Source organism: Strongylocentrotus purpuratus, unplaced genomic scaffold (assembly GCF_000002235.5).
Source record: "Strongylocentrotus purpuratus isolate Spur 01 unplaced genomic scaffold, Spur_5.0 spur5_scaffold_11, whole genome shotgun sequence".
In the NCBI taxonomy this organism is placed as follows: Eukaryota; Metazoa; Echinodermata; class Echinoidea; order Camarodonta; family Strongylocentrotidae; genus Strongylocentrotus; species Strongylocentrotus purpuratus.
The window spans coordinates 23,286,737-23,313,273 of NW_022145596.1; the positions used below are offsets into that span (position 1 = coordinate 23,286,737).

Below are 26,537 nucleotides of genomic sequence, written 5' to 3' on the forward strand. Positions count from 1 at the left end.
CATTATCCTACTATGAATGTGTATAAATCTTCATGAAAGAGTTTGCATATCTTATGAGAACGAAAATTATGAAACTATAATGTAATTTGCTTATATTTTGCCATTAAAGGGCCAATGATTATATATGTTCTGGCTTCAGCCTCACTGCCCTAAAAAGGTGCTAGGGCATTACTTCCTGTCGTACCTACTTTTCTTCACCTGGGCGTGGCAAATGATGTTTTGCCAAAAACGCTATTGCTGTCTCAGGGATTCGAACAAAACTTTTTGATCGTCTATTCGATTACACTGTTTGAAAATAACCCCTGCTCATTCTAGCCTCTCTCTCTATGTCTTTATCTCTCTCTCACTTGTTCTCCTTTCTGTCTCTTCCCTTCCCATTTTCTTTTTTTTTCCCTCTTTTTCTCCGTCTCTCTATCTTTCCCTATCTACCTACCTATCTTTCTATAGTTGTCTATCTATCTTTATTTCTTCTCTGTCTTCCCTCTCTCCTCTTTCTCTCTAAATCTTCCCAAGTCTCCTCTTTCCCTTTCTTTCCCTAAATCTGTCTCCTCTAACAGTCTGACTTTGTCCAAAGCCCCCCCCCCCCCATCTCTCTCTCTCTCTCTCTCTGCATCCCCCACCACCCTTTCTCAAGTTCCTCTAGGTACATACCCCATACACTCATTACAGCATTACTTTGCTTTGCCCATATATCAAACTAATTCGTCTTTATCCAGAATGTTATCTCGAAAGTACATCATTAATTTCCAGGATACTGAAGGTTTAATTTGTTTTCTTCTTGTTTTATTATCAAAGATCATAACTGTAATAAACAACATTGTGAGAGAGATATAAAAAAAGAAATAGAGAAAGAGAGGTGAGAGAGAATGAGAGAGAGAGAGAGAGAGAGAGAGAGAGAGGGGGGTTCAGGGAGAAATTTAAGGGACAGAAAAGGCGGAGGGAGCGTAAGACATGAACAAATATTCGTCTGGAGAGGAGTGAAAATAGATGCATGCACGTCAACTTTAACAGATATAAAATTGAATAGTAACACTAAAAGTTGTTTACAAAATTCATCCCAAAAACATTCCCATATTTGACAGGTGTTTCATGAAGATTATCATCTGTTCCCAAAAATGGAAAGGAGTGCAGGAGATAGCACTGTAGCATAAACTGCATATTCATGCCTGAACACAATGGACATGCGTATTGCCACAGAAAAATTCCACTTGGTATTTTTTTAGTTAGAAATAAATATATAAATAATGACTGGTAAAGAACTTAAATGCCACGAAACTATAATAGCAAGAAAAGGATGAAGGATTCCTATAAATCTTCCTAGTTTGATTACAAATCTGTAAAACTTAGTTTAGTTTAAAATACTGGAACTCAGAAATAATATCACAATTGTTGTGTAGGCAAGTTTGGCCCCTTAATCAATTTAGTAGAATAATACATTTTCATGTTCCTCTAAAAAACGATATCGGACTATTTACCATCTCAAATTAACAAATAACATTTTAACTAACATAAATATAAATCTGTGTGCTATTAAATGAGAAATAATGCCATCACCATGCAATAACCCTTACATGATATATTGTAAATGTGCTACACCAAAAAGAAAATAACCCAAAACGAAAATACATTGATTTTTCTAAAGGTTCAGAAATCTGCAATTTAGTGCACGTGTTTGTTACATGTATACAAGGCCAGCCTCAATACTTGTTCAGTGTCGTGTTTGTACAAAATGCGATTTCTAAATTCTATGATCAGGGGCTTCGGATGACGGGTGATTCATTTTTGCTTTTCGGTCCTCTAGATCTTCCATCTTTTCAAGTCACCATTCCGGTCCGGTGACACTCAGCCTCTTGAATACTAGGTCAAGTTCTTGAGAATTTCTTTGTTTCAAGCGATATTCTCAATGTTATTAAATATTGATGTAAATATTCTACATCTGTAAATAATGCAAATCATTCAACCTGTTCAAAAATGATTCTCTAAATAGGACCTCATTGTAAAATAAGCTCTCAAGCTTTCATGGGTCTTCCCGTCAAATTAATACTTATTTTCTCGTGTTGTAGATTTTTCTCCACTCTATTGTTATTTTATGAATATTTGAGCTCGACAAATCAAATCAAATCAAATCTATAAAGTCTTTTAGTCTCGTAGACAGCCGGTCTCTAAAGCTTTTCAATTTCGGTCTAACGAATCTTCGGACTTGTAAAACCATGGACAGTTAGAAGGTCAAGCAAGAGCAATACTTGAAACTGGATCAGGAATTGTGTTTTGTATGAGAAAAGCTTCACGGTTCAGTACTGGTTGTTTATATCGAAAAAGATTGTTTTTGTTTCCAGTCATTAACATTCCTTTCGTTAAATTATATTCGTAATCATAAAAAAACATTTCAATTCATCATAGCTGACATATATAGCAAGATATCGTCATTATCACTTGTCGTAATCTGATAGCAAGTTAGCCATTCCGTTTAGATATTGCAAGACACTTCTTTGTGCTACGTACTCCTCATTCATACGACAATAAATAAATTACAAACTATTCACAAAATGTGTTCATCCTGACCAACTTAGTTCAGTGTCTGTCGTCATAACCGATTCTCTTTGCCTCTCGAGGTCTGAAGCACTTAAATCGATGGATATAAAGGTTGTCAGGTTTGAGTTTTCAGTATTTCCTGCGGATAGAGCAACATGTGCAAGAGAATCATTGACAATGTAATCTGCCATTGGATTCGTAAAGGTGAGGCCGGAGGCAGCAGCTAGGTCTCCTTCAGCAGCAGGAGCAGCAGTTGCGGTGGCATCCTCAGCTGCAAAGACTTCGTTGTAAGATGGTGGCATTTCGATGTTGGCACTGATGGATGTTGCCATGTCATCTGGTTTAGGTCCTGCGGAGCTTCCTGACATGTTGGTGTAAGGCGCTACCTCGATGATCCTCTCCTCCTTCCTGCAGATGCGAGCAACAGCCGAATTGACCCTCCACGTATTGATGGCACCGCATGCGACGAGTCCGACGAAGAAAACTGTCGTAGCCGAGATGGACATCTTCAAAGGACTTCCCTCTAGGAGAGCCATTGCAAGGTAACCAAGAGGAATGATGGCTCGGGACAGGACGGTCGCGAAGGCTCCAACGTAGATGATGACACGGTACCTCCTGGTGCCCTTGAGGCGAATGACCTTGTGCAGTTTTCCAACATTTGCAAACAGCATGTCCGTTTCACTCACGAGCAAGATCATACCCATCGGAGCGTCTTCTTTGGTAATCAGAACTGCGACAACCGTCAGGATCACCATGAACTGCATCAGCATAATCGTGTATTTAACGATGCAACTGTTGCCAAGGAATGCTACTCTGAAGAAGGCAACGACGTGGAAACCCAGGGATGCGGCAAGGAGGAGCTGGGCAGGACGCGGTAACTCTGTTTCGAAGGAAAGGACAGAGTCATGGAAGACCAGTGTTACGATTATGGCTGCAATGCCTTGAGCTGAGTAGAAGACACTCTCGAGATAACTGAAATGATAAGAAAGAAATATACAATTCAGTAAGTTTTAAGCCGGAATATTTATTCTAAAATATTTGACATAAATTATTTCAAAATGCAAATGCTGAATCAATTAACTTCATTTCCCATGGGTGAGAAATTACAAAGAATGTTAATTAGTCATAACTGCAGGGCGATTGTGAATGAATTGCTAACTCTCACGGTATAATGCACTTTCCTTCAAATGTTTAAACAGAAGATGAATATTCCTTATGCAAATACACAATTGTTACTGTTGTATATTCTGCATCTCAATATCCCCGATTTTGTTTGGTTATTTCTTGTTTTTGTTGTTGTTGTTGTTGTTGTTTTCTTTTGCAATTTAATCTTTGGAAAATTATACAGGAGGACTTTCTTTAAAAGATGTCTAACATCAAACCCTGCATTTCATCCGACAAACTGGTAGGAGATCCCGATTCAAAATCTGCTTACTACGCTTCCCGTAATAATCATCAAACACTCATTTGTCCACGCTATTTCGAATCTCAAATTGAAATTTACTTGAGGCTTTGGAAAAGGCTTTCTCATGTGAATTCCTTACACGGTATAGGACCAGGGAGATGGGAGGGACACAGCTTGTCTATCATCACATTGACGGTAAAAGAGGAAACGCCCTTGCGTGAGTGACATCAAATAGCCACTCTCATTAAACTCAGTGAGAATTAATTGTTATTACATGACAGACCCAATAGAGGAAATCAGTCTAATTTCGTCCAAACGAGGGCCGATGCGTGCCCTTGACGGAAAAAATTAGCCCTGGCAATTCCTCGGCCAAAAAAATCTTTTACAAGTCATGATCAAACGTGTTTTTGTTTTTGTTTACTTGACGCGAAGGCGTGGCTTTCAAATACAAATATTGGCGACTGGTCATATGGGACAATTAATACAACGATGACAAAGACTTTCGAAAAATGAACCTAAGCCAATTTCAATAACAAGGGCAATGACCCATTGACTAATGTGAACATTACAACGAGGTATTACGTAATCCTAACACGGTTTCTATGGGATATACAGTACCCTATACGGTATTGAAATTGCCCTTGAGTTGAGTTCTTGAAAGTCTTTGCCACCGTGTTGATAATGTAGTTTTAGCCGACACTGGTGCAAGTGCAGTAAACGACTAAATTGTACATGTTCACCAAGTTTTGTCATTTTTAAGTGTTTGAAAAATAGATTTGTCCCTATTTATTATTCTTGAGAATGTGACATATTAACGCGTACATGTACATCTAAAAGTATTCAACAAAGGCTCTAATTCAACCAGTCCATCTATCATTCTTGACTTAGGTCATACACATAAAAGAGCACAAAATTTACAAGGTGTTTGAATAATTTAGTTCTGAACTGTATATCCACTTTATGTCACCACCTAAATATCAAAGTATGATGAATGCGCCACTTCGGCTTTGAAACAAGCTACCCCTCCCCCGGGCCCTCCCCCCCCCCCCCCATAAAACCATCCCACAGGCAAAACCGGGACTTAACCTGTCTTCAAATCTTGTTGCATGTCGACTTCGATATGTTGCTTTACAAGATAATTGTCATGATCATTTTTTCATGAGCTCACGTGGGCTTATTACGTACGTAAAACATACACGGTGTCGCCGACTCGTCTGCGTTTCAGGATATCAATTTTAAAAACATATCGCACCCCTTGCCGAGAATCTGCTCAATATAGCTCACAGAGACCGTGTTCATACGATAACATAGACTCTAGTGGACGTGTTTATACTGACATTAAATTCCCCCGTGTCTGTTCATTTTATTTTGCACCAATGGTGATAGTTGTTATCCTCTCAATAAAACTTTCAGAGACAGGTTCGTGTCGTTTATACTGCTCATTATTTCCACTGACTCAACCCCAGTCGTGTTTATACAGACATTATTTTTTATCTCTATTTCTCTTTCCATTTTTTGAAACATAAATGCGCCCCTTGCTGATAAATGTTCTCAATAAAGCTCGCTGTAGAAACGTGTTGATGTCATATGTTGCTGATGAATTCTACTGATTCAGCTCCAATCGTGTTTATACAGAACTTAATAATATACAGACATTTTCTCTTCTTCTCCAACATTTTAAAACATTATGCTCTTGTAACAATCCTCAAAATGGAATTGAATAGACTATGTTCGAACAACACATTGAAATAGAATTTCCATCCATTCTTTTCGTATTTATACTGGAAATATTTGTTACTTCTCTATATATATTTTTTTTTTTTTACATCCTATACTTTCTAGATATAGCTAAGAGTGACAGTGTTCCTACAATGAACTGACACGGATCTGTTATTGGCTCTGGTCGTGTACATGTACCTACCCAAACATTTCCCTTTACTGCCTCTCACGAGTGACACTTTATATTACTTCGTATGGACAGCAAAATTTAGTCTCCATATTGATACACAATAACAACAACAAAATATGATAACATGCTTTACATTTTGTGTCTTAGAAGCAACGTGGGGAGAGAAAAAGTAAGAATAAGAGAGAGAGGGAGAGAGAGAGAGAGAGAGAGAGAGAGAGCGAGGAGGGGGAGGGGGAGGGAGGGGGAGAGGGGGAGAGGGGGGGGGGGGGTGATTTGTATAGCCTCTTCCCAAATTTGAAACATAAGTTATCTACCCCCAGATGTCTAACGATAATGAGGAGGTACACGCGTTACGTATTTATTTTTGCCCAATTTAGATTTAGCAGAGAGGCCAAATTATTTGAAAATTCAACATCGTCCTTTCTGAACACGAGACTCGTCAACTAATTATTCTCTATAAACACACGCATTTCGACTTAACGCGCTAATCCTCGCATACAGCGTGATAAGGCTTGATACACTAATTGCTCGTGATCTGTTTCCCTCTAGGCGCACCTGGATTTCTTAATATTCGCCTTGTCCCTGATCCAAATCACTAATTATGAAAAATAGCTAAGAATAAACCACGAATGCAATCAGGAGAACTCAATTAATGGAAGTGCGTTGATTGATATTTGGGAAGGGGTAGGAGGGGGAATGCTTCGGTATGTTATGCATGTGTGAATCTTGATTTGCACCGTTGCAAGCAAGAAGGAACGAGCTTATTCAATTTGATTCTGAGGGAATCTCTTCAGCGGTGTTTTGACATTTTTAAAGAGCAATCCGACCCTCGAGAAACTAATTTCGAACCACTTGACGAATAAAATCCTTTGCACACGGAGCGTCACTTGATGAATAACGCCTTTTGCACACGAAGCGTCATTTTGGTGACGTAGGACTACGTCAGGGACTTGCCCGGTCTTTGACGCAACATGAGAGAGTGACAGCGTCACACAAAGTAAAAGCCAAATGAACAAAGTATTGCGTGAAATAATGAGCTTATGCACCATTACCTTCATCGGTTCATAGATTTGGTTTAACAGCGGAGGGGATGACGCAATCAAAAGGACGCCTGGTGGACAATGGCAGTTGATGGCGCATGTACTACTGCCTTAAAATCTCTATTAGCGCAGGCGATGACGCAAATGAGATGACGCATCGTATACAACGAACATTGGTGGCGCATATACAGAAGGCCTAAATTGCCTTCAAAACCTCGGTTGGCGAAATACTACATAATTCATAAAGCAGTTGAATTGGTGCATCATCCACTTTATGAAAAGGAAAGTTAGGGTAGCAGTTTTTACGCAAACAATTATCGGGAGGAAATCAACAACGTCTGGCATTGTATACCATAACGGAAGTCATTGAAAGACAATGAACTTATGATAATACTTAAATAGCTAGTCGCTAGTTGTAATTGGCATTTAGCATGACCTAACAATTCGACTAGTTTGGACATGTAGGGCTGATAAAGCCTCAAATGTTGGTTCGAAGAGTTTTTTTTGTACTTGTGGACAATTTCCTTGTCCACTGAATCGTTTCCATGCTAAGGATCAGTCGGACATGTTATGTAGTAGAACTAAATCATTGATATGCATATGCCCTTCATTATACAGGCAGATATTCTTTTTCGTTTTGGTAAGGCAGAAGCAAATTTGGCAGAACCTATAGTTTACTATGACTTATGGTATGCTTCATTGAAAGGTAATTAATCGTTAATCATTAGTCAGTTGTAGAGTGCAACGTGACCCTACTCGTAGAGGAACATCTGTCGTGGTGCGAGTGTGTGTGTGTGGGGGGGGGGGGGGGTATTGGATGGTGAAAAATGTGCCTTCTCTTTAAAAAAAAACTGATTTATGACCAATATTAAGTGGATATATAAATTCCTTATCCATTGGAAATCCCTGCCGAAATAACTTTTCCCTTGACCCTTTCTCTTCACCCTATTTCATATTTGTTTGTCAGTGACAGGTAAGTTTTGTACATTTATTGGGGGAGGGGGAGGGGTAAATACAACTGATTTATAACTATTCATTAAGTGGATATATAGAATTCCTTATCAACTGAAAATTTTTGTCGAAATATACCTCATCGTGTCGAACAAAACAACTTTTTCCTTGACCCTGTTTCTTCACCCCATTTGTATACCATTGGCAGTTAGGTTGTTGTGTACATTTATTGGGGGGGGGGGACAATCTGAATTATAACTAACTAACATAAAACTGATATTTAAAATTCCTTATCCCCCGGAAATTTATGCCGAAATAAACCTTATTGTTTAGAACCCAACCACTTTTCCCTTGGCCCTACTTCTTCACCCCATTTGTTTATCAGTGACACTTATGTTGTGTACTTTTATTGGGGGCGGAGGGGTAAAATCAGAATTATAACTAACATAAAATCGATATATAAAAATTCCTTATCCACCGAAAATTTATACCGAAATAAACCTCATTGTTTCAAACCCAACAACAACTTTTACCTTGACCCTATCTCTGTAATGTGTTGACAGTTATAGGGCCCTGCCCTTCTTTGTGTGTGTTGACAATACATGAGTCATATGTGTTTTCATTGTTTCAAGTAGAACTTATTAAAGCATGTTGGGATTTTGTTAACATGGTGTATTAGTTATCGCTTATCGATTGGTGTACGATGTTTTCAAACTGTTAAGAGTAAGAAAAAAAAAAAACAATATCAATTTGATTATAGACAGCGTTTAATATCGCATTTCTACACATTCCACTTGATAACGTTGATGTCGTGAATTTATCATCGGATAGACAACTGCAATAAAGGCACAATTTAAGGATATAAGTGATTAAATGCTCAATTCAAATGACTTCTCTGGGTGACTTTTTATGACAGTAAGAAACAGGAACAGTGTCAACTTGATGAGGCAAAGTTCAAAGATGCACTTCCTTGACATCCTGCGTAACCTTGGCATCTTGATTCTTTTTCCTTTATTTGTATCGAATAAAATATTGGAACAACTTGAAAGCAAACTCAGGTGATGAGAAAATTATGATTCCACTTGGTTTATGCTGCTTTTTCTTGATAATGGAATGTTTATTTTTTGTTCGTCAGACCCATAACGACTTAGGCCTTGGTAAATGCCCCACTTTTTGTTGCCAAAATCTCGTAAAAGTAATGCAGCTGTTAAGTGACAATCCAAGATGATGATTGCTAATTTGTTATGGTATAAATCCTGACTGTTTCATCATTTTATTCATCATGATCAAGTGAGGATCGTTTGTGTGTGCCTTGACCCCGAAACGAAGGGATCAGGACCGCTATCAAGTTCAGATATACTTTCAGTTAGCAAAAATAATCAACAACCAACACTTTAATAGTAGAAAAATCAGGTTGATATATTATATCCACACCGTACCGTTTAATTGTATATAATTACATATTATTTGTAAACATGGCAATTGGAATCAGTACCATTACCAATAAAGGGAGGAAGAAATGACGATTAGTCGACAGAAAAAAAAAGATTATTGTAAATAAAAATCAAATATATTAACATAGTGCCTTATCGAAACACAAGTTCATGACAAAGGACATGAACACATTCCTGCACCTACGTTTGGTGAATTTGGCAGGTGACAAAACACACAATAACAGGTATATTCGATTGCAATTGCGGTTGTAATGAATTTGGGTTTTTCATTTCACGGTTTTTATGACATGATCGAAGGAGGTTTAAAGTCCAGTAAAATTAGTCATGACGGTGACGTGAATCAGTTTAAGATAAGCGAGGACATGGCCGACTATTATATGCACCTAAGCAACAAACATGTGATTGTTTCCACATCCGTTACTTAGTAAATATACATACACCATCGTATCAATGACACGTGTGTGCGAGTACAAATCGAAAGACAAGTCCGTAAACAAAGCGCTAATTATTCAGTGATAATGACTTTTTTTCTCAAAAGAGTGGGATATTCATTCCGTCTCGGTGTGACTCAGGCAAATTCCGATGTGTAGATGTCGCCACTATTGTATTTGTACATTAATAAATTATATTTTATTATGTGTTTTTTCTAGTAAGGTTGTCTATGATTACGGTAACGATATGTGCGACGTGCGTCAAGAGCGGTGAATCATAGGCCATACGTATCATCTTTTGAATGTCCGTGTACATCATCACTGCATGAACAAAAGGCCTTGTTGATGTTTTTCATACAGTTCAGGACTAGACTCCTCAATATAGATACCAGGCGAACCCAAACTAATGCCTAAATATAAGTCAGAGTGACTTCAGGGGTAAAAGGTGTATCGGAAAACGCCCAAAATCCCAAATAGGTCCTTGATATCATAAAGTCATTATCATAATAAAGCCACAAAAAGAGGTGAAAATGAATTAAAGGGGGGAATAGAGAGAAGAACAGAGAGAGAGAGAGAGAGAGAGAGAGAAAGAGAGACACACAGAGACAGAGAGTGACATTGACAAAGAAAGGGACAGGCAGAGAGACAGAGAGAGAGGGAGAGAGAGAGAGCGAGAGAGAGAGAGAAAAGGGTGTTATAGAATTTCACCGCATGAAAGGAAATTGAAATAAATCAATTCATAAGTAATCTGATTTTAAAAAATGTAATAAATGTTTTGTGTGATATATTCTCCTAGATGTATGTAGAGACTTATAGACCGAAAAATTGTATTACACTCTATTTATAAAAACATATTAAGGATATAAGAGAGAAGTTTTTAGTTTACTCTAAAAGAAAATCAAAGTTAAGATGGAGGCCAACCGAAAGAGATTTAATTGGGTTTTAGTTGAGATTCATTTCTGATGAGAGATAGCCTTTAAATATTTACTGTCCTTCGTTTTGCCACTGAGTTTCTCACGCACAAGTTATCAGTTGCCCTAATGACATTGTAATTTGTTGTTGTCAAAAATATCGAAGACACAATCATAATGTACACAATCTTGAAGTCAGGTGCCAACTGTAATCTTCAAATTCAAGACAAATTTGTCGGCCCGTATTCTATTTTTATCAAACTGAAAAAGAGAGATGTTTCCCAATATATTTGGCGAATAATCCGCATGACCGAATGTTGAGTTACATGTAGTTAAAGCTCTGTATCCCATACGTTACGACATGCTTTAATCATTAATGGATTGGTGGTGGAACTTTTACAGTAAGTCGATATGATGATTATGATAATGATGATAATAATAACAATGATGTTAATAATAAAAACAATAATATTCGTTTCTTTATTTATATATATACTAATGGCTGTAAATTCAATTGCATCAAACGAACGGTTAACTTGGTGAAATTATTGGACTAAAGACGTTTAATTACTTCGAGATGGAAGGAAATATTTTAAGGATTGAAACTTTATCTTCTATTTTTATGCAACAAATACCATTCACATTAAAACGAGAAAAAAAAACACATTCAAAACCCTCTGCATCACTAATAAGCTTCATTTCGAGAGTTAAGTGATCTTTCATCGGGAAGCCTTTTTCCCCAAGTCACATGACCACTTTGTAATTGGCGGGAAATGAAAAGGAATTCGGCTCGGTGGAGACGCCTGCTGCATGCGATTGGGGGGGGGGGGGCATTGGAAAGACTTGTAGAGCTGGGGAGAGATGAAACTTCACGGTCATGTCTCTACTGGGGTGCAATCAGAAGGAAAACATGTCTTTATCTTCAGTAATCATCTTGTTTCGACTACATCATCATGTATAAGGAAACTGAGCAGGCAAGTACTTCAGCATTTTTTTTAATTTAAATGTTTTCATTAAAGATTGAAGTTATTTTGGAAATGCACATGTACAAATCTGTCAGTAATGTTTATTTCCAATTCATTGAAAAGTATTTTTTTTTTAAAGATCATGCGTCACAACACAATGTTGAATTGTACACAATCAAACTTATAAGAAATAACAATAAACATACTCGCCAGGAGTGTCAAGTATGACAGATATGAACGCTATACAAGAATCCACTATTATAATTATTGTTATTATTTTCATCCGTTTAAAAGAATAATTTACATGAGTGGTGGTTAAAATGACTTTAAATAATATAACATATGTAGAAACGAAAGAAAAATACATTGCGATGACATTATATAGAATTCCCTCACACATATTGTACAAAATGGTATAGACAGAAGGATAATATTGTGATGGGGGTAATAATGAAGAAGGGGGGGGGGGGCAGGGATTAATTTTCCTCATATCAGGAGAAAGGACACAAAATTGACAAGTAAAATATATTACGGAAGCACGTTCTTGTACTACTGGGTGAGAATAGTTGCCAACATGAGAATATAGTAATGTGTCCCCGGGGTAGATCAAGGAGTATCGAAGAGTGGGGGTCCGTTCATAATTTTCCCTCTCTTATTTTGCTCCAGGAGCGTGATTTCGTAAAACCTCTCGGATTTCTAAAAAATCCAGCCCACTAATACGATTCTTTGAAGTTTCCTCAAAAGACGATCGCAGCAGTTTTGCTCTCAGCCCCCCCCCCCCTCAATCAGTCTTTGTCAGTGTATACCTGTGTCTGATCCTCTTTGAGCAATTTTATACCTAAATGTGTTCATATTTTGTTCAATTTTCATGATCATGAAAACATTTTAATCCCAATGAGAGCATAGTATTTTAACTGATGAAAAATACAATGTATGCCCATTTTTGTTACGCCCAATTTTAGATTGGCCGGGTTCGTCAGGTTCATTGATTGGTACACAAGTATTCAGATTTTACATCGGACCCATACATTGTTTATAATGTATTTTTTTAAATTAATTTAGTTCTATGGCGCCATATTTTCTCATTCTATTATGAATTACGAAGTGGTTCCGCAAGATAAATCTATTCTCCGTGTGATGCAATTTCGAGGTACATGTAATAGCCGCCATTTTGTTTTAGAATCCAAAGATTAAAAAAAAAAAAAAAAAAAATCGATTTCAACGTATTTAAAAAACAATCCTTTTCGCCAATTTCTCTGATTTTCTTTTTGAACTTCATCCATTTATAAGCACAGATCTTGGCAGAAATTAGACATATATTCGATTGAAATTCTGTTTAAAAAAAATGAATTATTCAATCCTTGATTTCAAGATCAGCTAGACTACATCAGATAGACCTAGCATCCGCTGGTTGTTAAGGTTTTCCAATTGACGTGTATTGGTACTTAAGTTATTTTTAAGGAATAATTGTCAATAATTGGTCACAAATGCTGACCACATGATGGACAAGGTGGTGTCAATATTGTGTCCGACCTCGGACATGAATAAGAGAGAAAGAGGATGAATTAATATCTCAGGTCATTTCCAGCCAAAAATAAAGGTAAAGAAAATTGATGGATTTTCAACTAAATTTTGAATATTTTCAACTGAATAATATATATTTTTGAATCAGTCATAATGCACAAAAGAGTCCTGCTACAAATACACAATATTATGTTAGGAACATTGATATGCAACTAAAAAAGTGCTTAATGAAAATATAAACAATTTATACACAGAAATCGGGGCGGATAACAAACGAACCTAACTTCACACCGAAGTTTCATTTAAAAAATACAAATATGCATGTGCATTAATGTGCATGTTCATTCAGTCATTAAAGGTTGATACGGAATGTTTTGTAGCGCAGTAGAATATATAATGAATTTTGGATAGTTTCTGCGCTTTATAAATGTATTATTATTATTATTATGAAGACATGAAGACAAATTAATTTTTTTTTGCCAAGCGGCAAGTATATGCAGGAGATCGTTGATTCAAATTACCGTAATAAGAAGTTCAACTTTGAGTTTGAAGTCTAGGAATGCCTCAAAAGTCATGTAGTACAATTTTAGGTGCGCTAGCTATCGAACTATCACTTTGAACCTTTGAACCTCGGAAAGGTTGAAGATAATGTCTGGATGGGACAATATTGCCCCTCTGAGGAGAGTAAACTTTTACCAGGCATCCTTTATGGTTTAGGATTGCACCTCAACAAGTAAAACTCTAGGGACAATTAAAAAGTGAACTTTTTGTTTAACCCTTAGCGAGTTCGAACAGGTAGTTTCGAACCGAGGCCGACGCTCGCACGCAGGCAGAAGATCATTGGCTAGGGTATACATGTAAGTAATGAAATAAAGGGGCGGGGATCGGCGGTTGGGGGGGGGGGGCTCTTAGTGACACTGATCCAAAAACCGCTCGAAGCCTGAGAAACCTCAAAGAATTATATCATCTGTCATGAGGGGGAAAGAGAAGGAGAAATAAAAATTAGCATCCTGTCGAAGTGGAAATCCCCACGTCAGCATCACAAACCACAAGTGTATGGCCCGGATTAGTGCTCCCGTCCTGCCTCATTTACCTCGTTATGAAAGTCATAGCTGCAAGCCAGAGAGCTTTGTGCAGTCTTAAGGTTCGGTGTTAATTCGATGTTTAACAATGCTTGAGGGAACGAAACATGACTTCTTAGAGTCCTGATATTTTGGATTATGAATATGACTGATAGCTCATTTTGGTAGGGGTGTAGAGCGGTGGGTCTCGTAAAAAAGGCCCCGAGGTCCTGGGTTCGAAACCAAGTCGATACGCTCTTGCAAGACATTAATCCTCATCACGCTCATATGACCTTGTGTCTTTATACCAATGCATAGAGTGTTTTTCGTATTGTAGTATTTTAAGTTGATTTTTATGTTGTTCTGTGTATGTTTGTTTGTTTATTTGTCTGTTTGTACACTTTAAAACTATTCATCAACTAGGCCTCTCGGTAGACCAGATGTGATTTAAGACAGCTGAGTAAGGCACTATCCATCCATTTTTAAGCCCATCCATGTGTCATTTAGTTATTAGTCATTATCATGTTATCATTTTAAAAAGGAAATCTGATCATTTAAATCAAACAAGATGAAATATCTAAATATGTTTCCTTTTCTAAGTACACTCTTCCAACGTAAAGGAGTGAAAATCCGCTCTTTTTCTATTCACTTTAGTCATGTTAGACTGTGATCACTTCGTCCTGGAGTTGAATCCACTCCAACGTAGTGGTAAGAATGACTCTTTCGGAGTGGATTTCACTCTTGTTAGAGTGGAATTCCACTCCAAAACGTAAAAAAAGAGTGTTTTTCCATTTCTGTACATTCAGAGAGTATACTAATTTCTACAGTAATTGCCAAGGAGCTGGCAATTTCAATCTTTTTCCCCCGTCATGTCCTTCGCCGAGTCTTAATTATCAGAAAGTATTACCCCACGGTCAACCGAATGTGATCTTTGCCAAGAACTATGAGCCATCTTCGTGGTCAATACGGAGAGTAGTGTCCGGTCCGAGTTAAGTTATTTATTTATAGTTTCTTTTGTTTTGAAAAGATTTGGTTTTCAGACTTTTCGATAGATTCTTTACAGAAGTAAAATTGATGAGGAAAATAATCACAATTGACTATTTCTCCTTTTTTTCGGAATGTCGTGGAATTATAACGGGTGTAGAATGCCACTAGTTTAAACGCTAAAAGTAGTTTATAAAGAGGTATAGGTTGATTGAGTGGATAAAGTAGAGGTATTTATTTATTTTTAAATGTTTGTCCTTGTTTGTCTTTACTAAAATAAGCAATCGGTTCAATTCAACATTAATTTTTCTATAGCGCAGATCACTTCTCATCCCAAGCGATCAACAACAGAAGATATATTGAAGAACAATTTGAATTGAGAATGAAATTAGAAACGGCCAGTTAAGTTTAGAGAAAATAATGATAAGACCGAAGTAATATATTTGGCGAATTAGACGCTGTGTGAATTAAACGACGGCGTTGGTAAACAGTATACATGTGAGCTCGCTCTTATAATCAATAAATTTCATATTTTTAGAAAGAAATATACACTGTACAAGACATGTAGCAAACATTGCCAAGGAAAATGTTTAGATTTCCATCGGGTAATTAAATTGATCTGGTCAGTTAGCTTTACTCCAACAACATCCACATAATCATTAAAATATATTTGTTATGAAAATTAACGCCAAGACGACATTTGGGCTGCTATAAAACTGTCAGGTTTCTGAATTGTTATTCAAAACAGAAACACACATTTCCTATATTTATTTATCAAATGTTAATATTTTGCCTATTCCTAACACTTATCTGTTATTCTGTTAATAACAACTTCGCTATATCCATAGAAACATGATTATAAAGATACCAATGGTTAGAGATAGGGCCGTACTCCAGCTTAATTTTGGCAATCATTTCAAAATCATGAAGAAAATTGTTTTCTATTTTCATGAAAACTTTTACTTGCAATAAAGTATCTCAAGTCTTATGACAGTTTAAGTGTGGCACTAGCGATTATCATGAAGAAAAATTAAGAGACAAAAAAAGGAAAAAGAAAAGAAAAGGAAATAAGTTAGGACATGTACAGATCTATAATGTATTTTAATGGCCTCTTTTTAGCGCTCATAATTTATACACATGTCTCGCTGTGACGCGCATGGCTCGCTTCGCCATTATTATCCCGCTGATCATCTAGTGTATTGTACAGTAGGGGTTCTCAAACTTTTTCTTGGACGGTCCAGACGTGATTTCTGTAGAGGCTGTACGGTCCAAAGCATGGGATCCTATTTGCCTGAAAATTCCTATGGTCGATCGTATAATTCAATATACAATATGATTGCTGGAAAGCCGGGCATGACTGAAGCATTAATCAATTAGGTTTCAGACTTAGACAATCTAACCCTAGACGCTTGTATATACTGAAGAGTGACAATTTTAAGAGATGGAATGTTATTTCTACAGGCTTGTTGTGCTCTTTAAAAGGAGCACACAATAAGCGGATCACAATTTAAATTTCCAGGGATGGATTAGAGTTTATATCGCACTTGAGAGTCATAGCACTTTCAATTCATTTTAGAATTTAAGTCTAATCCGTCCCTTGATATTTAAATTGCACTACTCTATTGTATACCCTTTTTAAAGGGCACAAAAAAGCCCTCATATTGGGCAGCATGTAGCAGAATACGCCCCTAATACTTGGCAGAACATTCAATGGGATGATGCCCACATCATTGACTTTGAAACGCACTTCTGGTCAAGAATGGTAGAACAGTCCATCTGCATAAAAAGGATTAATCCTTCATTGAATGGGGCTTCTTGCTATACTGTTACCTTTCTTCGCTCCAGTGATCTCCAGGCAGCAGACAGCAAGAAAGTGTGTAAAAAATAAAAGGTTTACGGGAGTGGTTGTTAAAAACTCACACTTTTTTGATTTGTTTAGGCCGCCATAAAAAGGGACCGCGGCTGATTCAGCTATCACCTGGAACCGTCACAGTTTCTAGAGCTAAACACTAAATAAAATGATTCAAAAAGTGAACATTATCAATTTCCAGGATTTCTTACATTCCTTTTGATTTTTTCTTTAAAAAATCCTTTAAGATTCCTTGACTCTATCCAAATTCGTTATTTCCCTTAAAATAGGGCAATTGGAGACTCTGTCCCAGTCGGTCCGGATTGGCATGCACTGCGGTCCCGACTTTGAGAAGCCCTGACCTATTGCCTGACATTTTAGAAGTGAAACGCAACAAACAAGGGACTTTCCCTTTTATGACCCAAACATTACGATCCATTAATTCAAGAGTCTCCTCATTTTCAGTGATCTCGATTTAAAGAAAATCGATTACTTTTATTACCCATTATTCGATTTCAAAATTTAAGTCATTTCTTTCTCTGATTTTTCTTAAGGTTTCAGGGCTGTTAACTTTTGTTTTGTTTAAAAGCCTATCTGCACTAGTTTGATATGACACCTCAAACAGGAAAAATGAGCTAGGAATAATAAACTTCTGTTTGTTTAAATTAATGCTTGCATTTCCATAATCTTTGGTAAACGAATTCGTTTTCACTGGCAGAACTTTGTTATTCCTAGCTCATTTTTCCTGATTGACGTGTCATATGAAAGGGCAGAATATTAACTTTTTTTTAGAAATGTGAGATTCTCTTTGAAATTTAGATACCGTCCGCCAAATGATTTTCTTCAAATTGATTTTAATCACTCATGCATGAAATATGCATAGTGTGAGTTGCATCAAATGAAAGATAGGATCTAAGCTTTACAAATATGTGTCATTTATTGATGAAAATTGTTATAAAGTTATGATAAAACATCGATAATTCTCGGTTTCGATTTTTTTTGGGAAGCACTGCATAGGGGGCGCAAGTAGCTACAAGTAGTGCAGTCCCGCATTAAAGAATACAAAATTTCCCTTTAAAGTTTAAATAGGCAAGATGCCATGAATCATTTGTTATGAATGGATCACTGTTTTCCCCCTTCTTTTGTGGTAAAACAGTATTTGTTTTAAATAGTGTGACATAATTAACTAAGATGCCTATTTCTACCTACAAGTACCATCACAGGTGTACTAATTTACGGTTCAAGGGAAAGGGAAGTTGTTGATTATAATGCCAAGCTCAGTCATGAGATGTTATATACATGTGTAACTTACTAGGCTTGATTAAACGGTTTCTGAGCAAAGTTACATGTATGCCAGGAACATGGTAAATTTGTGTTTGACAGTCTGTTTGTTCGTTTGTTTGTTGGTTGAGTTGTCCGTCTGTTAGGCGGGTCAAATTACCGTTGTTACATCCAATTTGTATTAATGAATAATGTTCCATGTTACATCTGATATTATTGTTTATCAAGAATGAAATAACATAGTAAATATATGCTCTCCTTGGCTATCTTGTCCTGATTTTTTAAGACTCAGTTTGGGGTTTTGACTAAAAATGAAATGTAAAATTACGCGACAAGTTTTTAAAGCTGTATGATCGTTGAGTGTCTGGTCGTGGATAGGTCTTTGTCATGCCTTTTAATGTCATGTATAGGGTGGAATGACAGGAAAAGACACTGGCGTAATAGACGCGTGGGTGATGGCTTATATGACCTCGCTTTAATAGTGCTAGACTGACATCAATCCTGCTTCCTCAAATAAAATTTGATAAACAAAATCCGATGTCTGTCTCTTCAATGCTCTGACTATATGAGTTGACGAAATGTGTTAATCCTCGATTTACGTTAAGTCTTTCCTGAATCCTGATAAATATGATTATTGACCATTTTCTAGTACGACTAGGCATGAGTTTTCTTTAAAACGTATAGTTACCCATGCAGTAACTGTAATGCAAAGGGGGAAATGCTAAAATCGAAACGATATTTCTCATAATTAAAAAATAAACAAAATTGTAATTTTCATGGATTCTCATTCAGACAAATATGAACAATGAGAACAAATAAGGCAAAAAATTTGCCTGATTATTCTTAAAAGTGATTGTACAGGTATCATATTAATAACTATATGACAATTGATTGCATTATCATTAACACTTTTGGATTATATGATATGAAAGTGCATATATTCCGCCCCCCCCCCCCCAAAAAAAAAAAAAAAAAAAAAAAAAAAAGTACGTACAACAAAATGTATACGTGTAGAGGCCATTTTTCTTAATTCAATTATTTGAATGTGCCTCCTTTTATAAATCAATATCCTACCATACTTTGGTAAAGGTTGGTAACTAATTGTGCTTTTGTTGTTTATAAACCGAAATCTTGCATTTATTGCCCCACTATGTGTACAAAACAATGCCCACAGACAATGGCCACGACTATCATCATCGCCATATTGAAGAGTTAAAGAGAAGGTTGAGTTCTGGGAAGAGGTGAAAAATAATTTGTGAACTTTATCATTCTTATTATGCAAGTGTGGAAGAACATCAGGTAAGACATTTTCCCTGAAAAGCATGGCTCTTCAAATGCCTAATTCTTATTCTAAATATGTCATGTTCGTATAACTCGGGGGCCGGTTTTTTACGCCAAGTGTTCATGTAGTCCCATATACATCTTTCTGTGTACAGTGTTTGTAACTTTACCGAGACTTGGCCAAATTTCTTATCATTTTGATGATTCCAGAACCTTGCAATACACACAAATTCTTATATGCTAGATGATCAACCTTTTCTGGTCGATTCCACACCGTTTCTTTTACAATGCAATCGCATGACCAGAACTCAACTTCATCTTTAACATGCATGATTTTTGTTATTACGAGTGTTAAGGGAACTGCTTAGTCTCCCGAGCATGAACAGCAACTCAGCAAGCATTTTGAAAACATTAATGTTAAGCTTCCCATTTCGCAAAACAGAACCACGCGGAATTAAAAACAAAATCCCCTGTGAGCTAGGATGACATCGGCAAAACAAGAGGAAAAGAAAAGCACAGGTAACAGATGTTTCCGTTCAATCAGATCATAACAGATTCCACCTGAAGATAGATTGATCATCCATTCTTAACAACATCAAATTGGCAACTCGACTTATGAAATATTTCAGTAATGATCAAGTCGGGGATTCTTTTAATTCATTAGATAAGCCGACTGTTCATTGATTGAAATGCCTTTTAAGGATGTTTTAAATACTATCCGAAAGTAGTTTCTCTAAGCTAGATACTGGTGATATTAACATTAATACTTACGCTGCATTCCCCTCCTCCCCCATATCTACATTAATGTAAATCACGTTGGTTTTGCATTAAGCGTGTAAATCTATTTCTTCATTTATTAGTACCGCTGCTCTACATTCTGTTTTGAAGAAAAAATTATATTAATGTCATATTAAAGGTATTACAAAGTTTTGGGAAATTCTGAAAAATGGGTGGATAGTAATTCTTTATAATTTTGATATATTTGGATGCCCCTGTGGATGTATTAAAAGCACTAGAAATTTTAGCCCCTAAAACACTTCTGCTTTCGAGAAAAATTGAATATAAAGATTTACCGGTGCTCCCGGTAAATTTGAAAAATTTCAAATAGCTCCTACGGCCGTACAACGGTAGCTGCGACCATGAAAATCACAGAATATGTAGTTGTAATAATTAATTTCCAAACGGAAATAGCTAATCGGTCGATTTTAGTCAAGAAACATTGTTTATATGTGTGTGTGTGTGTGTGACTAGGCGTTGTGGCGTGCGCCTGTAATCCAGCTAAAAAGTGGAAGTTACAAACTGATTCAGCCGAGGACGCAGGTTCGAAACTGAGTCACGTCTTTCGGATGGTGACGTTTAAAGGTCGGTCCCAGACGTAAATAATCATATCTGATTGATACACGTCTGTAAAAACCCAATACACACACATTGTTTATAGCTTAATTAATATCTTGACCTTGAGAGGGAGCTATACAACATAAAAAGTTTATTATTTACAATTTCATAACTTTAGACTCGATTTGAACCGCGTAAACGATCGCTGCATATTATATGATCGCATATGCTTCCAATATGTTCATTTGAACCAAATTCATGACCCCATACCAAAACTTTGTAATACCTTTAATGCGCATGAATATGTGTTTTGAATAGATGATGTAGAACTCTATAAAACAAATTAAATCAAAATCAAGAAATAATATTCATGATGCGTTATACATCCTCGCTAAACGATGCTCAAGGCACCTACTAGTTAAGTATCATCATTCTAGATCGAACCACGCTGCCATATAGGGTTGAGAAAAAATGAACAATATATTCTTTCTAGATACCCATTTGGGAAAGAGTGGCAAGAGTAGATAAATGTTATGCCAAGGGATCATAGTTTTGGAGCTAGGATTTTAACGCATTGATCCGTCGTCTGCTGGCACCATCAACTAGACTACCGCTGATTTTTTTTTCTTCAAAATTAATTTTGCCATTTAATAAAAAACATTTACTTTATTACGAATTGCTAAAAAGTTACATTGTAAAAAAATGTTTTTCTTAACTTTCATGTTAATTTTGAAAGCTTTTTATAAAAGAGGTGCTATTTTATATGTATTGATGAAAGTAAATTTCAGCTGAATCGTATTTTTTTCCCTCTATCAATTCAATCTATATTTTTTAAATTGTCATTGCCTTGCCTCTATTAAGTATTGTAATATTTTATTGTATCTTTATTTTGTTTATGGCTTTACATTGTATTTCAATATTGTACTATGCGAAACAGAGCCCTTTTCTAAGCACTTATTTATCCTCTAAAGAGACTACCCTGTATAAAGAACACAGACAAAAATAAAGATTCAAAGAAAAAAAAGGCAATATAGATATAAAGAGGGGGAAAAGTTCAGCTTCTGTACCACAAGTTTTAAAAAAGACACTTCGTTTGGTTGGAAGTCTAACCGTAATAAAATACACATTTTCTACAGCTCATTATAACTTATTCAAATAAATCTATATTTGTTACAACTACAACTTTTTATAAATTATTAATTGCTTAAATTAAATGAAACACATTTTTTCCATCAGAGATGTTTCTACGTTATTCTCGTGTGACTATTGTAATGAATTTAATGATAATAACCGGATGAGTGAATGAATAGATAGGAACCGCGTGTTGTCTCGCAATATCAATCCATACGATTTCGCGCAGACACTTTTAGATCAAGGAACGGCTTCCGTTTCAACATTCACTGCGGTGTCTGGTAGACAGATTAAAAGATTTGAGAACAAATTAGCAGTAAATAAGTTCCATGTTGCAATCAAATCATTGTAGACATGTGTAACGTTCAATACCAAAACCGAACATAATATATAAAACAGGGTCTGATTCAGAGGGTTCAAGCGGGTCTGGACCCCCTTTCTGTTTGCTTGTCAGTGATTCTTTTTTTTTTAAGGGGGGGGGGGGGGGGGATTTACATCCCCGCGTTTTAAGAAATCCTGGACCTGCCACTGGAAAGAAAATAGCTTGTAATGTTTGTTGTGTATGTAGTTTGTGGCTAATTTTCTAGACAATGCTTTAACATACCGTTTAAAACCCAAGGTACAAAATAAGTGGCTAGACAGGAAAAGATTAAAATTGGGCTGTTGTTTAAGAAGAGACGGAAGAAAGAGAATAAAATAAGAAAGAAACAAAATTTGACAGTTAAACGAACCTAGTCATCATTGCACAATTTAAAAATTACTAACAGTATACATGTATTGAAATGATCTTTGCGACAACAAAAAATGCTTATACCGTTTAAAACCACGAATGCAAGATAAATGGCTAGAAAAGCGAAGATTTAAAAAAATGGACTATTGTTTAAGAAGAGATGGAAGAAGGAGAAGAAATAATTATGACGGCACTTTTTTTAACAGTTTAATTAACCTACTCCTCATTACGTACTTTGAAAATTACCAACGGTATACATGTATTGAAATGATCTTTGCAACAACAAAAAATAGCCAAACATATTGTAAGGCTATTTGTCTAGACAATGGTTACTAGTATACCGTTCAAAACACAAGATGCAGGATAAATGGCTGGACAGAAAAAGATCGAAATTGGGCTTTTGTTTAGGACAAGATTTAAAAAAAGATGAAAAAGGGAAAAAATTAACAGCGTAATGAATCCCCTCCTCATTGCGCACTTTTCAAATTAACAACGGTATACATGTATTGAAATGATCATTGCAACAACAATCTATGTGGTTGAACATAGGAGAAGCCCTGGATACCCATGGCAAGGGGGGAGGGTACGGGATATGGATATGGGTCTTTTAATGTCTTTACTACAGGTCTTGATATTTTAAACAGCAAATGCATCCAAAGTCATTACTAGAAGTCTCACATTAAGTGAATTCATTAACATAAAGGGGTTTAATAAACTTATGCCACGAACTACGTAGAATTAAAACAGTGACTGTATACACACGTATTTATATTTCAAACTTAAGGGATAACTCTACAGTACTTCTACATCGATAAGATAAAGCAAACACCGAATAAATGAATTAATGAATTGATGGACAAGCAATTAAATGATATCTTAGTACAAAATGATCATTTGTGAATTACAGTCTTAACAATACAGTATTATGGCAATCGTTAACGGTGGTCAATATTTATGTGACACGACACCAATTGACACAGCTGCTCGTATTTAAGTACCATTATTTACTTAGGTAGAAGGTGATGGCAGCTGGGGTTCCGTCTTTAAACACAAGGACCCCGTTATCTTGTCTGAAATTATGTAAAAGATTAATTCTGCTGCATGAACTTACAAATTCCTCATGAACTCTGCGCAGTGTTTATGCGCCAACTGCATACGGGAGGTTGACGAGTGGCAGGTTTTCACGAATAAATCCGCTAGAGCAAAGATGAAAAAATAGCAAAACACGGAGAAATTGATCGCCAGGCTGGTACACAGACAGATATCCAGAAGATTTTCCATAGTAACTCCCTCCATGGTTGCATTCAAGTTCGTTTTCGAGGAATGGAGAAGAGAAATTTAAAAAATATCACCACTATGGCACTGAAAAGAAGCGGCAAGAATGTTCAACTCATCCGCTAGCAGACGATACAGCGAATAGCTAGGACGCGGTGTCTGTTCACGATGCTGGCACCCCGAGCTATTTCTGAACTCGAGTTTCCTTTGGCTTAGGAAGTCGTACTAATAAGACTACATCCGTATCCATCTGGCGCTTTTATACCGCTAATCGTTGTTTACTTTTCAAATATTGATCCCTGTGTGTCTCGCGACTGTGCTCGTATTAATATACCTGCGCCCACTGTTCATAGTCCCACGTGCGCCCTTTGACGCTGGCGAACTAGAGTAGTTTTGACAGGGAACGCAAACGTGTGATTGTCTTTGTCATGGTTCAAGCCCCGCCCCTCCCACGCAAGGACCGACAAGACAAAGAAGGCGCATGCGTACGGAAGTTGTTGAATGGTCCTGCTTACTGATTCGTCACTTCGATCATCGGTCATTGTCATTGATTGTTCTTTCGTGACAAAAAAAGCCGGTATCTTAATGAGCTGGAACCAGAAAAAAGGTGTATCAAAATATATTTACGTTCAATTTAATCGAACAAGGCCTACTTAAAGTCCAAGGAGTAAGAGAAGAGGAAAGGAAGGAAGAGGGTTTTGGGATATATCGTGTTTAAAAAAACTATAAAAAAAACTTATAATTTCAATTCTGTATAATAACATGTTGAGAAATATGAAACTCATTTATTTTTTCTTATTCTGAAAAGAGCAATGCTTGTTCTTGTTTTGGGGATGAAATAACTGTGTAGTACAGTCACATATTCCTATTATGTGATTGTGATGTATTTTAGTCCTATACTTTTTTTAAATTATGAACAATGAATTATGTTGTATTTATATTCGTCTATTCAATGATTTAAAAAAAGCTTTGTTATAATCATGTTGCAGTTTTGTATAAATTATTTTATGTACAAAAACGAATTGGAGATTTTAGAAAAAAAAATCAATGATTATAAACATATTATTTTCCTCGTCTTTTAAGTCGATTTTGTTGAAGAGGTATAGAAAGAAAATGTTAATTGTGATGTTTGTGGAGGGAAAGATGCTTACGATCCTACCTTGAACTTGAACTTGAACGTGATTTTCTATATTTTTAACAAAACCAAAACATGAACACGGTTATGTCGATAAATAGAATATATAAAAATACTCTTGCCACAGCAAATAAAAAGCATGAATACGACATCAGAGATAATGGCTAATGAAAATAAGGGCGGAATCATCACTTGAAATAAATGGGGCGGAATGTTATCACGGCCTTCAAAGAGAGATATATATATAGAGAGAGAGAGAGAGAGAGAGAGAGAGAGAGAGAGAGAGAGAGCGAGAGAGAAAAAAAGAGAGAGAGAGAAAGAGAAAGAAAGAGAGAGAGAGAGAGAGAGAGAGAGAGAGAGGGGTCAGAGGGGTGCCACCCTACGACTATGAGTATAATGATACGATTAATAAAATCGCGTGTACTGCAGTACTGGACCTATGTCCTACCACCAACAATGCAATAATATGTGCCCGGGTCGTCGATTCCCGAGTGGGGTTAGGGGGGGGGGGTGCACCTCCCCGATAATTTCGTAATAAAGTGTGTATCGTCAAGATAAATCAATCAATAAGTAAATACAAATTAAGATACATTGTAGCCGGTGATACTCTTTAACCTACTTATTATTGTAACCAAACGATTCAAACATACAATTCGAAACTAAATCAAAAGTCAAGCAGAAATGTACATAGGGAATTTATGGTGCAAACTGGAATACTTGTGACGCAAATCTCGACGAAACTGAAAGTTGGGAATTCCTATATTTGCTCTTTATCTACTGGCATTTCAATTTAGCTCGGTAATCGAAGATAAAGTCACTTAGGAGCATGATTGTATTGAATGACTTCAATTCGAGTTGAGAGTAGTTTTCCCGTCGTTATGAAACTAGTAATTAGATGAATATGTACATTGGCAGCGAGCGACATTGTTCTTATCTTTGGAGCGCATTCCAAATCGAATTGATTTTTCTCTCAAGAATGGGAAAATAGATGTTTAAAGGCCCACTGCACTACTTGTAGCTACTTGCGCCCTCTTTATAACAAACAATGCCTAATCGGTGACCATTGGTCCCCCATGATCCTCTTTTTCTTATGTTAACTGAGAGCTGAGTTGATGAGATAAGTCAGATAACCACCTGTCCAGTGACCTTGCAGGGCAGTCTAATCCCTCCTGCAAACTACGGCAGATAAGCTTTAAAGGTTATTTTGAGTATTTTTGAATTTCAACTGAATTTTAAAAAAAGTACCTAGAATATTATGTTCATTAGTTGGTATGCATGTTAACTCGAATCAACAACTTAAAGGAAACATTACCCAAAAGAACAAGTGTAGGTATTCTGAAAAATGAGATGTTT

General features: G+C 36.5%; 1 protein-coding gene across 1 annotated transcript; it reads right to left on the bottom strand.

Annotated features, from left to right (window-relative positions):
• Positions 1–948: 948 nt before the first annotated feature.
• LOC757009 lies at positions 949–24,453 on the bottom strand. The gene is made up of 2 exons (XM_001197213.4): positions 23,886–24,453; positions 949–3,504 (listed from the first exon to the last, which is right to left on the bottom strand). Exons 1-2 carry the CDS (start codon positions 24,068–24,070, stop codon positions 2,553–2,555), a joined length of 1,137 nt encoding a protein of 378 aa, XP_001197213.2. The 5' UTR covers positions 24,071–24,453; the 3' UTR covers positions 949–2,552.
• Between the last annotated feature and the right edge of the window lie 2,084 nt (positions 24,454–26,537).

What these genes read in the sequence shown, in the direction of transcription:
- LOC757009 (XM_001197213.4), bottom strand. Translation starts at nt 24,070, where the DNA reads ATGGAGGGAGTTACTATGGAAAATCTTCTGGATATCTGTCTGTGTACC. An exon ending in GCAGAGTTCATGAGGAATTT is followed by an intron (nt 3,505 to 23,885) that starts GTAAGTTCATGC and finishes TTATCATTTCAG; the next exon opens with TTATCTCGAGAGTGTCTTCT.